Source organism: Thermobia domestica, chromosome 9 (genome assembly GCF_964235325.1).
Source record: "Thermobia domestica chromosome 9, izTheDome1.hap1.1, whole genome shotgun sequence".
Taxonomy (NCBI): domain Eukaryota; kingdom Metazoa; phylum Arthropoda; class Insecta; order Zygentoma; family Lepismatidae; genus Thermobia; species Thermobia domestica.
The window spans coordinates 116,756,988-116,771,904 of record NC_137462.1 but is presented as its reverse complement, the minus strand read 5'-3'; the positions used below and the strand labels follow the sequence as shown (position 1 = coordinate 116,771,904).

At 34.4% G+C, this 14,917-nt stretch overlaps 1 protein-coding gene across 2 annotated transcripts in view; it reads right to left on the bottom strand.

The window, feature by feature from the left end:
- Positions 1 to 14,917, bottom strand: part of LOC145694960 (nuclear RNA export factor 1-like) — an 81,318-nt gene that overhangs the window by 41,734 nt on the left and 24,667 nt on the right. For both annotated transcript variants that reach the window (XM_081771771.1, XM_081771772.1), the window contains exons 5-6: positions 13,200 to 13,304; positions 5,254 to 5,395 (exon numbers count right to left, since the gene is read on the bottom strand). In XM_081771771.1, the coding sequence (XP_081627897.1) occupies positions 5,254 to 5,395; positions 13,200 to 13,304 (247 nt within the window). The remainder of the gene's footprint in view (positions 1 to 5,253; positions 5,396 to 13,199; positions 13,305 to 14,917) is intronic.

Sequence of the window (14,917 nt, the reverse complement as noted above, 5' to 3'; positions counted from 1 at the left end):
ACACCAGCTGATTTAAACTTTTTTTTTTTTTTTTTTTTTTTTTTTTTAAACACCAGCATATTTAAACGAAGGTTTAAACCATACATCGTTTATTATTTCTGTTTCTTTATTCTACTTCCCACGATACACTATAAGGTAATGAAGACTATGGTACTTCGGATACTAATACATGGCCACGCACTCACAAGAACGCGTTGTTAAATTATATTAACACGGAAGTCATTCACCAACAATTCAATCAGTGGAATAAAATGATAGAATTTATCAAGATATTTGATCTTAATTGTTATAAAATCTTTTCATCACAGGTGTACCTATTGGGGCGCCAGATGTGGCCATAATAAAATGATCTAGTTCTTTTTAAAATGTTAACTGTAATTCTTCAATTCATTGAAATAACATGTTATCAGATTTTTAATACATTTAAAATACAATAAAATGAGCATGTGAGAAAATTAGTGACAGGGTAGGTGGATTTTAATTATTTCTATGCAAACTCATATGAAAAGTGCTGAATTTATCAACGCTGTATATGAAATCTTTCTACTTATACATGTAGCTATTATTTGTTGACGCGCTGGCTTACAAGACAGCCTACAGCGGGCTGCACTACATACGCCTATTAATACATGAAAGACTTCCCATATTTATCTTTGAATTTTCAATTTTACTTAAATTTTCATTCACTTTTTGTAGTAGTAAGAATTGTATTTTTTTTTTTGGGGGGGGGAGTAAAATAATGTAACAAAACTCATGAGAACACATTCATATACCAAAATTGGATCTAATAAAATATTTGAAAAAAAAAATCAGTACTATTCTTGGGTTTATTATATGCTGGATCTTCCTAGGGTGAATAGGGAAGTCTGACTGCGGATTATACGTTTCCAAATTTCCAGTATGTTCCTTTGTTCTGAGGAGTGAAACTTAAGATTGGAAGGCGAACATGAAGTTCTTACATATTAATGCAAATGTTTTCGTGAGCACAAATGACAAAAAATGTCACAGGGTGTACTTGCAGTTATCTTACGTAGATCATCACAAAATTATCTATGTGAGTAGAATTGAGGAGCTTGTTTACAAACACTACCTAAGTCACTTTCTTTCAATTTTCGTTTTTTGCGCTTTATTTGTGTATTAGGAGTAGATACACATGCCTGACTATATAACCTCTCAAAACTCACGTAAGTCGTCTTAAAATTAAATGTAAAAAATCACATTTTTTTTTCTAAAATGCGCCTAAGTCCTTAAAAATATTAATTCCAAACTCCGCGTAAGTCAAGTCGGTATTATTTATCTGCTTTGAAAGTTTTGTATTCATTGTTACCATTTCTCTAATTGATGTTTATTTTTAGATTTGAAGCGAAAATTAATCTATTATTTAGAATTTGCTTAAAAACGGCTAGTTATTGTAAGATTTAACCAGTAGGAAGGTATTTAAAGAAAAATGTGTATCGTGTATACAAGAGACTACTACGTTGTTATTAGGACTGGCTGAAAACAATACACCTGTACTGCAAAATGGAAATTGGATTACTAGAGTCTGTGAAGGAAGAGAAGGGAAGGAAGCGATCAAGATATTCCGGAAACTGGGTAAAGAAATAATAAAATATAATCAATATAAAAGTACAGGTTAAGAAATGAAAGTTTAAAATATAAATCTTAGAACTAAAATAAATAAAAATTCATTAAAAACACACAAATCATGTTAATCTTACATGTTAGTGTAAATAAGCACATAGTATAATCAAATTATTATTATTATTATTATTATTATTATTATTATTATTATTATTATTATTATTATTATTATTAGTTTATATGTTTTACAAAATATAATGATAATATAGTGTAAGGAGAAAATACCGGTGTAGTAAAAAGTAATCATTATTTTGGCATGACATTGAAGGCTTGACTTACCATAGTTAGAATTATCCGATTTAGGTCACATATGCACCGTTTTGTTCGATAACGTGTTGCCATTTGGAAGGTAATATCATGATGCCTCTCTCATAGGAGCCCTTGTCCCTAGTGGCAAAAAAATTGAGACAGTCGATTTTCACAAGCCTCTCTTGAAGTGACTTTTTCACCAGCAAACGTGTTCGCCATGGACAGGAACAGATGGTAATCACTCGGTGCCAGGTCCGGACTATAAGGTGGATGTATAAGAACCTCCCAACCAAGCTCCCGGAGCTTTTAGCAATCACTATCGATGTGTATGGCCTGGCGTTGTCCTGATGGAACACAATGCCTCTTCTATTGGCCAAAGCTGGCCGCTTCTGGGCGATTGCTGCATTCAGACGGTCCAATTGTTGACAGTACAGTTCCGAGTTAAGGGTTTGGCCGTAGGGGTGCAGCTCATAGTAGATAATTCCCTGCCAATCCTACCAAACACACAGCAAAACCTTCCTGGCCGTCAATCCTGGTTTGGGCACCGTTTGCGTCGGCTCACCGCGCTTCGACCACGACCGTTTTCGCGTGACGTTGTCGTTAGTGATCCACTTTTCATCACCAGTCCCCAACCGCTTCAGAAATGGGTCGATTTTGTTGCGATTCAGCAGCGATTCGCAGATGGAAATTCGGTCCATGATGTTTTTTTGCGTTAACTCGTGTGGCACCCATACATCAAGCTTCTTTTTGTATCCAGCCTTATGCAAATGGTTTCACACGGTTTTTTGCGCAATGTTTAGCTCTTGGGCAATCAACACAGTGCTTCCATGACGGTCGGACGCGACAATGTCCATGATTTTATCGACATTTTCGACACTTGGCCTTCCAGTGCGTGGTTCATCTTTGACGTCAAAATTACCGGAACGGAATCGACGAAACCAAAATTGCGCGTGATTGGCTATTACAGTGTCAGGACCATAAACACTATTCACATTTGCAGTCGCCTGGCTTGCGTTTTCGCCTTTATCGAAGAACTGTAAAATATAGCGTATTTTCTCTTTGCTAGTGTCCATTTTGACTCGCGCTCTCACAACACTGAGTCAACTCATCAAAACTATCTGAACAGTGTTTGTAGTACGTAATCTCATCGTTTGAACGCCATCTCGTTGAACCCGATCGGACTTATACAACGCGAGATACAGATCACTGAAGCCATCTATTGGCAAAATAATGGTTTACTTCTTACTACACCAGATACATGATTTAAGTGGTTTTTGGACGGAAATGAAACATTTTCCCGCCATTTAGGCCTAAACCTAAAATCACACATTTCTTAAAATTTAGCATGTTGTTATGTATCACTAGACATAAAAGATATCGTTCAAATATTTTTCATTAAATGTAGAACAAGAGCGATACACGTTTTTCGCTTCTCCTGTAAAATTACAAAAAATGACTTAGGTGGAGTGTGGAAACAAGCTTTTCAATTATACTTTATCTAAAAAATTTTTTGTAATAAAACTTTTTCAATAAAATAAAATTATCAATCCCTTTTAATGATGTTCTTACAAATATGTCATATCACATCGCATTCGACACTAAGGTACTCTCAAAGTGCATTGTCACGTTTGTCTCACTTGCGTCTTTACTGTTATACGGACTTACAAAATTTGGATGTTTGTGATATTGTAGATTCTTAGTTACAAACACTGAATAGTAAATGTGGTATTGTACGTTTCTGTTTAACACGTAGATTTAAAATATGTAATATCCTGACGTAGTGCCATTTGAGAAAAAGAAAAAAAAAAAACTATGTTAAACTGACAGCACTGTGATGATATTGGATACTATATCGCACAATATCGCCAAGTCGATGCACACATGGTAATTAAAACATTATAAGGACGTTTCAAGATAAATGATCTACTTTGTATGTACAAGGTCTACTCGAAAAGTTTCTGCAAATTACTATTAACAGTGGCGCTAGTGTTCCGCTATTATAAAATTCGGAAAAATAATCATTTCTATATTTAAATTATCTTTGATTGTTAGTTTAAACTTTTTTTTTTTTTTTTATATATACAGCGGCTTTAATCGCAACAAATTGTTCACTACGCATCTTATTTTCCATGTTTAGGGATAAAAAGAAGTCATCTGGTGTTAAATCAGGTGAGTAAGGATAATACGTCATTAATTCGAAATGTTTACTGAAAAAAAAAAAGTTTGGTTGCTGTATAGGATTTGGCGTTGTGGTGGTGATGAATGCTATGACGATTTGAATTTGTATTACGCAATTTATTCTTCTGGCAAACAACTTGTATACTCCTCAGCATTTACAGTCCTCCGATCTTTTAAAGGTATGGTTGCCCCTCATGCCTGGTATAATCGAAGAAACAAGCAATCATTTACTTGGCATTGCTCCTCGAACGAATAACTTTTGTTGGTTTCGGCTCACTTTAAGAGATTGAAATAGTGGATTGCTGTTTACTCTCTGCTTTGTATGAATAGATCCAAGTTTTGTTCCCTATAACGATGTAATACACCAAATATGACTTACTCGGTTGTATTTTTTTTTAACAGCATTTCTTCACAGCAATTAACATAAGCCTGTATTTGAACTTCGGTCAAGTGGTGTGAGATCGAACGGCTTGGAAGTTTCAACATGTTCATATGATTATGCAAAATCGTATGTATATTCAAGGATGTTTGAATCTCACGGTATGTCATAAGCCGATCTTTCGCAATCATTTCACGCACAACATCGACATTACTGACAAAAACAGGCGTGGATGGATGACCTTGAGAAATGTGCCACCATGCTAGAATTCAGGAAGCTAATTACATACAAGCCTATTGGATGCACTGCTTCACGCTCAAAAGCCAAATGAAGTTGCTGATGCATTGTTTCGTGTTAAAAAATTGAAACTATAGATCACTGTCAGGAAGTGTTCACGAGAAATTTCCATTTCTCACACAATACTACCACTTCAAACTGCTGTAAAAAATAAACGAATTAACTTAAACAATGAATAATAATAATTTAAACATAGAAAGATATATTCTTCCGAATTTTATAATAGCCACCGTCACTAATGGTCTGTAGAAACTTTTCTAGCAGCCCTCCTATAATCTGGGAGCTCTCTTCGAGCTTATGTTAAGCCACAGCAAGTTCTTAAAATTGCAGTTCTACTCTACTTACCTTAGAATTTTGTTGTGCTTTCTCCAACTACAAATCAGAACAAAGAACTTCGTGGCAATGACCAATTCAAATATAAAAACATAATAGAAATAAATTACAATAAGAACCTTTCTGATCTATAAACAGTATTCAACAATGGTCAAAATTAAAAGTATACCAATTACCTGGATCCATGTAAAGCTTCGTTAAATTCAGTGCCCTTGTGACAGAGTTGTACCTTTTCCCCATCACTCTCTTCACTCTTTCTTTTAGTGCTGGATCAAGTTCAACAACTGGGGCTCTACACGGAGTTACCTTGACACTTATCTATACACGAAGTAAAAATAAATAAATAGAAGTACAAAAATTAGAGAGTTAGCAAGACACCACACTAAGTCTTAAAATGTAGTCAGTTTATACAGGAAAGGATAATGATGAGTTCCCACACTTCAGACATCTGTCTAATCTACCTTTTATTCAATCTGATATATGGAAATTGAAAGCGAAGCAGTTTTATCTGCCATCACTTCTGAAGGAAACAGGATTGAGATATATTTTATTTTTAATTTTAACATCCTATAAGTATGCACCGAGACTAAGGGAGATGGTGGTAATGAGATTGATGATAATGGTGGAATGAAAAAAGTAGAAGGAAACAGGAAAACTACGAGAAAACACGCAGACACGGTATTTGTCCACCACAAAGTCCTCTAAAGGGGGAAATTAGATCGAACTAGCGACTACACACGCCAGAGGTGAGCTCTATACCACTGAGCCATTGCGGCTCCGAGATATGAAAAAAATCACAAAAGCTCTTCTTTTAATCTTTCCTTCTTCATTAAGAACGATGGAATTTTGGGACCGATAATAGGGATCCAAAATTTTTGCGATTTCATTATAATTTATTTCTGAAAAAGCATAGATTTCAACGTTTTCTTTCCACATTAATATTTCTTTTCTGAAGTTAAGACTCGTTTCTAGAAGTGGATTATTGCGTCATTAGTTGGCCAGTTGTGCGATATTTAGACAAAGACCTTACTGTTCTTTTATATTCACTTCCACCGGAAGCTAGGAATCTCAAGAGTTCCCGGAGAGGTTGCAAAATATCATGTGATTACGACAGCCAATCTAATTGCTTAGTTCAGTGCCACTGTGCAGCACTGAAGGTAAGCTGTCCGCCAACCTACACCAGTTCATGAATGAAACCGCAAGTGACTAGGCATCGCCTGCTTTTTAAAAGTAGAATTTGTGCATTTGGTTTTTGTGCCAACAAGTATAAGTTTCGTGTTGCGAGAACAGTGGACAATGGTTAATATGTTTTCTTATGTAACAGTTAAAATTTTAAAATAAAAAGGCTGGCCCAGGCTGGTTTACCAAAGAAGTGCCTAGCCACAGGACAATCCGCAGGTTATTATGTGTAAACTGTTGAACAATGGTAATGAGTTGTGTTTTCGATTGAGATCCAAGTATCGCAATTTTATGCCTTTTGTAGACACATACGATGGACTTCCAACGCTACATCATTCCCACCGAAAAAAAAAAAAAAAAAAAAAATGTACAAATCATGGTTTGGAGTGCCATTTATGTTAATGGAAGATGTGGATTGTGGTTAATGCCTGAAGGGACATCAATGAATAGAACTGTCTACCTCAATGTGCTTAAAGTGAAGTTACCAGTGTACTCAATTCAAAAACCACCAGACAAAATTGTTAAGGAATGGCTTGGAACCAGCGGGTTTCAAATTCTTGAACCTTGACCCTGAAATTCTCCTGATTTGAACCCCATCGAGAACTGTTGGGTAATTTCAAAGCGAAAAGTGGCTGAACGTAAGCCCAATTCAGTTTTTCATTTAAGAGAAGCTATAAAACATGTCTGGAATACAAAAATTACACCAAAATATTGCGAAAAATTGTGTCTATCCATGCCCTCTCGTATCCAAGCTGTGTCAAAAAACAAAGATTTGCACACCAAATATTGAACTCGCTCTCAAGCGTGTATACTTAACTGTGTTTCTATCACTGAAATGTATCCTTTGTATGTGTTTTTAAACTGAAATGTACCATTTATATCAATGTACATCCGTATTTAAATGAGAATATTCTTGCGAACATGTCTTCTCGGGTTAGCACCCAGGTAAATACTGTTGTATCTTGCAACGTTTCGAGGGCTGACATTGTCCTCATCTTCATGCAAATATTGTCTCATATTTGCCTGAAGATGAGGACAATGTCAACCCTCGAAACGTTGCAAGATACAACAGTATTTACCTGGCTGCTCACCCAAGAAGACCTGTTTGCGATAAGTCGCCAGAAAAGCTTCAATGGATATTTGAGAATGTTCTTGTGTATTCATAAGCATGACACTTATTTGTGGTCAGTCATCCATTCTGGTCAATACTATATACGCGTGCGTTGGGAAAATTGCTCAGCATCTAAATCTATATATTCGTCTTTCTGAATGAACATTAAAGAAAAATATTTGAACAACTGAAATAGAATTCAGTAAAACGATAGGCATAAACTAAAATTTCCCAAATGAAAAATAACTACTGATATATAAAAGCAAGGCAAAGTTGAATCGACAATCTCTTTAATAAAAAAGGAAATTTCCAATCAGCTCAGGGGATATATTTCTTTAAATACCTTTGTCTTCTGTCCACTTCCAAATTGGAAGCACGCAATGTTAATTCTATATTAGGCTCTACTAGTGTTTTTTGGCTCAGGTAAGTTAACTCCATATTACGCTCTACTAGAGTTTATCTGTGAATTGTATATAGTTATCTGGTAGTACCTAATTAATCCTTTCATCCTCAGTAATTAATTAAATTATTAACAAATTTGTGAATTTCTGAGGACAATTTCTACAGATTCTGGTAAACCTGGCTCCGAACCAAAGAGTTAAAATTAGGGTCGCTACGAGGTTTGAACGAAGGATCACTCTCAGTATAAAAGAGCGCTAGAACTATTTACTTCAGATAACCTACAGCCCCTCCCCGTTGTTTCAACGTTATTTCTTTATGTATATCAGGTACAGTCACACGAACTGTAACTTCCCAATAAATGGATACATTGAATTAAGATTTGAAAAAGTTTCTCTCTAATTACTTTCATTGTGGAGCAACCGCGTAACCCTGAGGCCTTAATGAAAAAACTGAACTCTAATCAGATTTATAGCTACCAAACTTTAATCGATAATTAAGGTCATTGAACCCAAATCTGGAAACAGTAATGTGCTAAGATGAATTCTTAAAATAGGGAAAACTAACAAAACGAAAAGACCTGCTAGTTTCAGAGTGATCATATTAAAAGTGGACTCATAAATTAAGGCAGTCATATCTCATGCTAAACCAAAACACAGAAGAAACCAGCTATATTGTTCCTCATTATTCATTTTCCAAAGGGTGTCGGGTTCAATATCCGGTAGAGACAAAAGTGCTTTCACGTTAAACTGATGATCTCAACTAAAAACCTCAAACTTCCTCTGGATAGAACACCCCTCATTATTCAATTATTCGCACAATAAATGTGTGTGCTAAGCATTGTGCTGTTTTGCTGTCTAATGAAAATTTACAAGCATCAGTATTAGATAACTGGCTACTTTTCCTTACACACTAGAAATGCTTTTCTTTCAGTAATTATCAACCGGAGTGCTGAGACACATCAGTGAGTCTGGATAACTGACCAGAATAACGGAACTAAGGAAATTAAGTCAGTAGTCTGCTGATCTAACATGACAACACCACTGAGAATTATCGTAGTGCAGTTAGCTTTTCTACCATGGAAGAAGTTCTGAAGACTACTGGCACAAACTAGCTGAAATTTCTTGAATATACTCTTTCATGGATACTGCTTTCGAGACTACTCTATGAGAAGTTGTGATGATTCCTCAATACTACCTGGAAGCCTGAAGACAAAGGTAAGGGCGTTAAGCGTGCCGCAAAACAAAACAGGGTCAGAACCACTGCTCGCTTTTACAGTAAATCTTGGATATTCTGTGCTGTGTGTGTAGTTAAAATATTCTAGAAAACTTTAGTCACGGTGACGTGTAGCAGCTCATAATTCCAAGACGTTAACCACTAGACTACAGGATCAGGATAGTACGATTTGACTTTTTGATGTATATACATTTTATCCAAGTTTCAACATTTCGGTAACTCTGAGGATTTTCTAGTGATTAACCGGGCGCTATAAGTGTGTTGCATGGTGTATCGTTACACTCGTGACGACGATGGGATCTGATTTGGAATAAATTATAATCAATAAATTATTTAGATCGGTAACACTGAATTTTATGTATAGCATACTTTGATCTTTAGTCTATAAGAAGGTAGTAGTTTACACATGTATGTATATATTTAGTTCTTAATTCCTGCTTCCTGACATTACAAAACATTGCGACTTCTAAAGTTAAAAGATTAACGCATAACGGCAACTTGACTTCTATTTATTATCCAAGTCCCACTTCCATCTAACATTTATTATTATAGTTTCTATTATACTATTTACTCTAATTAATTCTCATATACTTATTTTAATTTTTACTTTTTCTTAAACCTAATTCTGCATGTATGAAGACCGTAAACGGATGCTTAACAAACCGAAATCAGACTTTGTAATTAAGTTAAAAACAGATTAAGCTTCTTCTCATATAAAACGCGCTATTGTATATCAAACTAATAATAGATATATTCGCGAATCTCGAATTCAAGTTTAACTTGCAATTACATTATTAATAAGTATTTTTTGGTAGATATTAATGCTATTACATTATCTATTTCTTATTACATTGTAAATGTCCTTTGTTTACTCATCACAAACAGGTATATATATGGAGAGAGAGAAAAATGAAAGGATTTACTTTTACATGAAGGACCATTCACAGTTATCTTCCAAGAAAGGAAGAATGTGAAGGAAAGTGAAAATCAATTGATTAACCATGGAACAATTTCATTGATGTACTATGATAACACACATACATATTAGTCTCTCGGCTGCCCAATGATTTGTATTTCGTACCCAGGACATGATTCTGATAAAAGTATGATTTGGAAAAGAAAGAAAGAAAAAGAAAAATCAGAGCTTAGCTGAGATCGAATCTCGATCAATAGATTCAAAATCCAACACGTTAACTGTTATACTACATTGAATATAATTCTTTCTTTGCCAAGATCGTGTTATAACTGAATTCGTCAGCATTAAAAGAAAAGAATTTCATACCAGGTGTCTGAAAGTTTTCTTTAGTGGTTCTAATTCTTCAGTACTTTGTATGTCTTTTTAGAAGCTATCCCAATGTCATGCTCAGTTTAAAGACATTATGTAAAACAGCTTGGTTGCTTGCTTGCAAATTCTATACTTTTGTCATTTGATGAAGAGCAGTTACTATTGTCTCATTGACTAGCAGGACAAAATACTTAACTGGACAGGGCTCGAAACTGGTGACGCTGTGGTACTATTTAGAATACAAAAGCTTTAACGATGAGCTACTTTTACAACCAAAGAAATATGGCCAAGATTTGTCTTTTTAAAACCAGTAGATTGAGTCACGCTAAGTGGAATATTTTTTTATACATTAGTGATAAGGAAGATTAGATTTGTTAAGGTTAGTAATAATAAGATCAATTTACTGCTTGTGTAAGGAATGATATTGATTTCAGTCTGCTATTTTCGTAACAGAACAAGCCTGTAGATGCTTTTCAGAGGTTTAAATCCAGAATGTATATTTTAATGTGTGTCAAGGTAGTATAATTATTCAATTTATTAAAACAGTTTTTCTTATTTATGAAACTTCACTTATAAAAACTATTAATGTTATTATTATTATATTCCTAGCGCTATTTTAAGATTCCTTGCGCGAATGTTGACCAAATCGTTCCCCACTAGGGGCGTGCCCAGTAAGTAACCAACTGCATGCCAGTTACCAGTTGTTACTTCTTTCTTTGTTCCTCACAGCTCAGAGCACTGACGATCGGTGAAAGGCGTTCAGCTGTAATAAACTTATGGAAGTTGGAGGGCTATACTGTAACTGCAACTGGAAGACGAATGGGTATCTCGACTGCTACAGCCAGGCGATGGATTCGGTAATATGGTACTACAGGTCAGACTGGTAATTTACGATCTCCTAGTCGTCCTCATGTGTCTACCGAGGCGGAAGATGCGAGATTAGTCCCATTGAAGACATTCAGACAGTTATTTGGTTTTGTTATTTTATTGCTGGCTCAAATATAATTTAATGTTTTCCATTGCAAAAATATACCACTTGTAATAGTTTGATTTTGCAGAAGTCCAATAATTATTGCATTTAAATTCAAAGTCATTTTGTTTTCTTCACAAAGATTGCCATCGAATTAGTTTTAAGGTAATCGCTGTAAGGTAATAACACCGTCATTTATCGGTTATCGAAAGTTTATGTGGTATTCAATGGATGTTAAGAAAAGCATTTCCGATCTTTACTTGACATTCGCTCTTTGTCTGGAACGGATCGTGGATGGAAGAAGTCGGGAGAATGATTGACTAACAGTGAAACGAAAAATTTATTTCTATGAGACGAAAATTCAGCAATTTGTGGGTAATGTAACTAGGTTTCTGCCCGATAGCAACTTCATAAAAATTACTAGTTTTTCTGCTGCAGCAGAACTTGAACTTCTAATCATTAGATTTATTGTCCTGAGGGTGCTTACTTGCTCGATTTCATTGTAACAACCGACATCAGTATGAAAATAGAATTTACGAAATTACTGAATCAAAATTTTGCGCAAAAGATAAATATATTACAAATACAGGAAAATGTCTGAATGTCTCTCTGAGCAAGATTCGAAGCGCATTTGCACTCCAAACGGACACGACATTGGGTGCCAATGAATGACAGATTTAGTGTTTTGCCGCCCCTTGGCCAAAAGGTGTTTTCCGTCCCTCACCCGCAGTACAAACTTGTAACAAAACAGAAAATAAAGAAATAAACTTATATTATGAATACTTCTGATTCAACGTTTTATACAAATTTTAATGAATTTTCACTTTGATTGAATGTGCTGCAAACATAAATTATTAGAAATTTAAGTTTTTAAAACAACGTTACAGAGGATGATTAATTTCATTTCTACAACATGCGCTAGTGCAACAATAAAATAAATTCGTTTTGAATTTTTGTTCATAATAATGTGAATATTCAATCACTAGAAGTATCACTAAAACGAATAGAATAATTGTTTTGATTGTTGAAATTTATGTTTCTACTGTAATACAAAATGATTGTTTGGATTACTAGGAACAAAGCTACGTTTTTCAATACTACTTTTTTTTATTCACAATAAAGTCATTAAACTAAATAAAACAGGATAAAAGAGCATTACGAAAGAGTATAATACAATCTCTTTATTTCAGTCATGTTTATTATTATTTAACTTTCGTAAATTGTTTTCGCTTTCTTATTAATTTTTTGTCCAACATGTACCTCTAAGGCTTACGTCTCTACTCCCAAGTTTACTAGTAAATCCACCCTTGGTACCAGTAATGTCCCAACATCCTCACATAAATCACTGAAGATACCAAGATGCAGCACATAGATGTTATTTATGAAGTTTACTTATTTATAAAATCTGTCAGAAGTAGCATTTACTTCCATTAGTCTATTTCAAGTCTACTTCTTATCAGTCAAATTCTTACAATTTTATACCACTCTATACTACCATATGAACACGGAGATGAATAGCCACTGTGTGTTGTTTCACAATTGTCTCCCACACTTCTACTGTGATTCTATGACAGTTTGTAGTAAACGAAATCTATCTCCTTTTATCTTTGCCAAAAATCACTTTATAGAAACAAACTCTGATCTATTTTGTTACAGTTTTTTATGCAATTCTAGAAGACAATATTATAACAAGTTAAATAATAGTAACACACTATGTAATAACGAATTACTTTTCTTTGCTTTTACAAACAAAACATTTTTGACGTCACTTATAAGTCAATGTATAACCACAAGAAAGATCATTAACAAGCTCCAAAATGAAACTGTCACTCAATTCATACAACTAAAGACAATCTTTAGTGCAATAATATATCGTAACTTAATTATTTTGATTTCCACGAGGTAGCTAACAGAAAAGATTGAAACGAGAAAATTATCTTACCTTGAAGCCTGCTTCTGATGTCATTTTGCGATCAGCTGCACGGAGGGCATTCGCTGATTCTCTGTTATCCACATAGAAGATTGAATCATTATCTCGGACTTGATACTGAAAACAAAAAGTACTGGTAATTGTTATGTAACGTTTACGTTGCAAGAACACAATGGTTAACTAATACACTTCAATCAGTTATTCAGAAGTTTCATCTTACTGGAAATGAGAGGCCATCAAAAAAACTTTATTATGCCTGTATATTTATCTTTTGAAAATTTCCAGAACTTTTTTTTCCTTCTTTATTCACGATATACAGCAAAAAAAAATTGCAAGATAAATATGAAAGCATAGTAGTTTATTATTATTACTATTATTATTATTATTAAGTTATTAATGATGTGTCACACATTCTCCTTATTTCATCTCTATCTCAAAAGCCACTCACTAGCTTTGAAATACATTTAATAAAAGCAGCAATTTCCATTATTCTGTACTTTTAGGAAACTGACTCTCTACTGATGCCTGCATTTCCCTCTCCTTTTTTAAGACGATAAAATTTTAATACGAACGGAAAGAAAAGGGTGGAAGGATACTTTAAAGCAAATAACATACACACACTATATAGAAGCATGAGGAAGCACATTGTTACAAAATAAGTCAACATCATGTCAATGAAATAATAATAATAATAATAATAATAATAATAATAATAATAATAATAATAATAATAATAATAATAATAATAATAATAATAATAAAAACAATTCATCATTGCACATATTACAGATACTGAACATTTAATTTGTAATACACTGAAATACTCCTTTCCTTCCCGAGAACATTATGTAAACAAATTAAACAGGTCATAAAATGAAAGAACGTTCACGAAATAAAATGAAAAGAACATTTTACCAGTCACTACTCTGAGAAATCGATGTTAGCATCTGCATTATAGTCTCTCTTAAAACTTATATTCAAATGGATCTCTACGTGAATCAAAATTGAAATCGTCAAAATTGAACACACCATTGCTTGATTGTCTTAAATGATAGTAGAGCATTCTTGAATGCAGATCGGAAGTTTCGTTGGACCTGAATGACCGACTTCACTTCTGCATACTAACTACTTGTTCTCGCTCACTCGAAGTCTCCACTTTGGTCAACGCTGATACAGCGCCAAGACGGCGCGAACTACCAACTAAATTACCAATACCAAACCTGAGTCTCTGTTTTCATTCCGCCTAGAATGAAAGCTGCAAAATATACATAAGAAACGAAGTTTTAAACGTTGGGAGTCTCTTCCTCTACTTTCTAAAGGCTTAATATGCTATTTCTTTAAACTTTCCAGTTAGAAGACCTTCATTTCTCCTTGTTTCAAATTTTAGTATTGCCAATCAATCTGATTTATGCGTACGAACTTTTATAATGGCCTACGCAATACTTCTGATACAAACGAATCAACGACAAAATATGATTATTTAAAAGCCTGTAACTTACAACATGTGTGTATTGTATGTGACTGTGTCTACTGTTGTTCTCAGATGTTCGCTTTCTCGGGACCAAGGTGCGTTTGAGTATATAACCAGTTTAACCAGCTACAAGTCTATGTGTCCATCACAGAAGAATAGCTCGCAACCAGAGATGCACTCATTTGCTCCATAGTCTTGGGAGAAGGAATCGGAGCTCAGAAGACCTGCCCTACAAGTGTACTATCTGAATAAAGTTTTG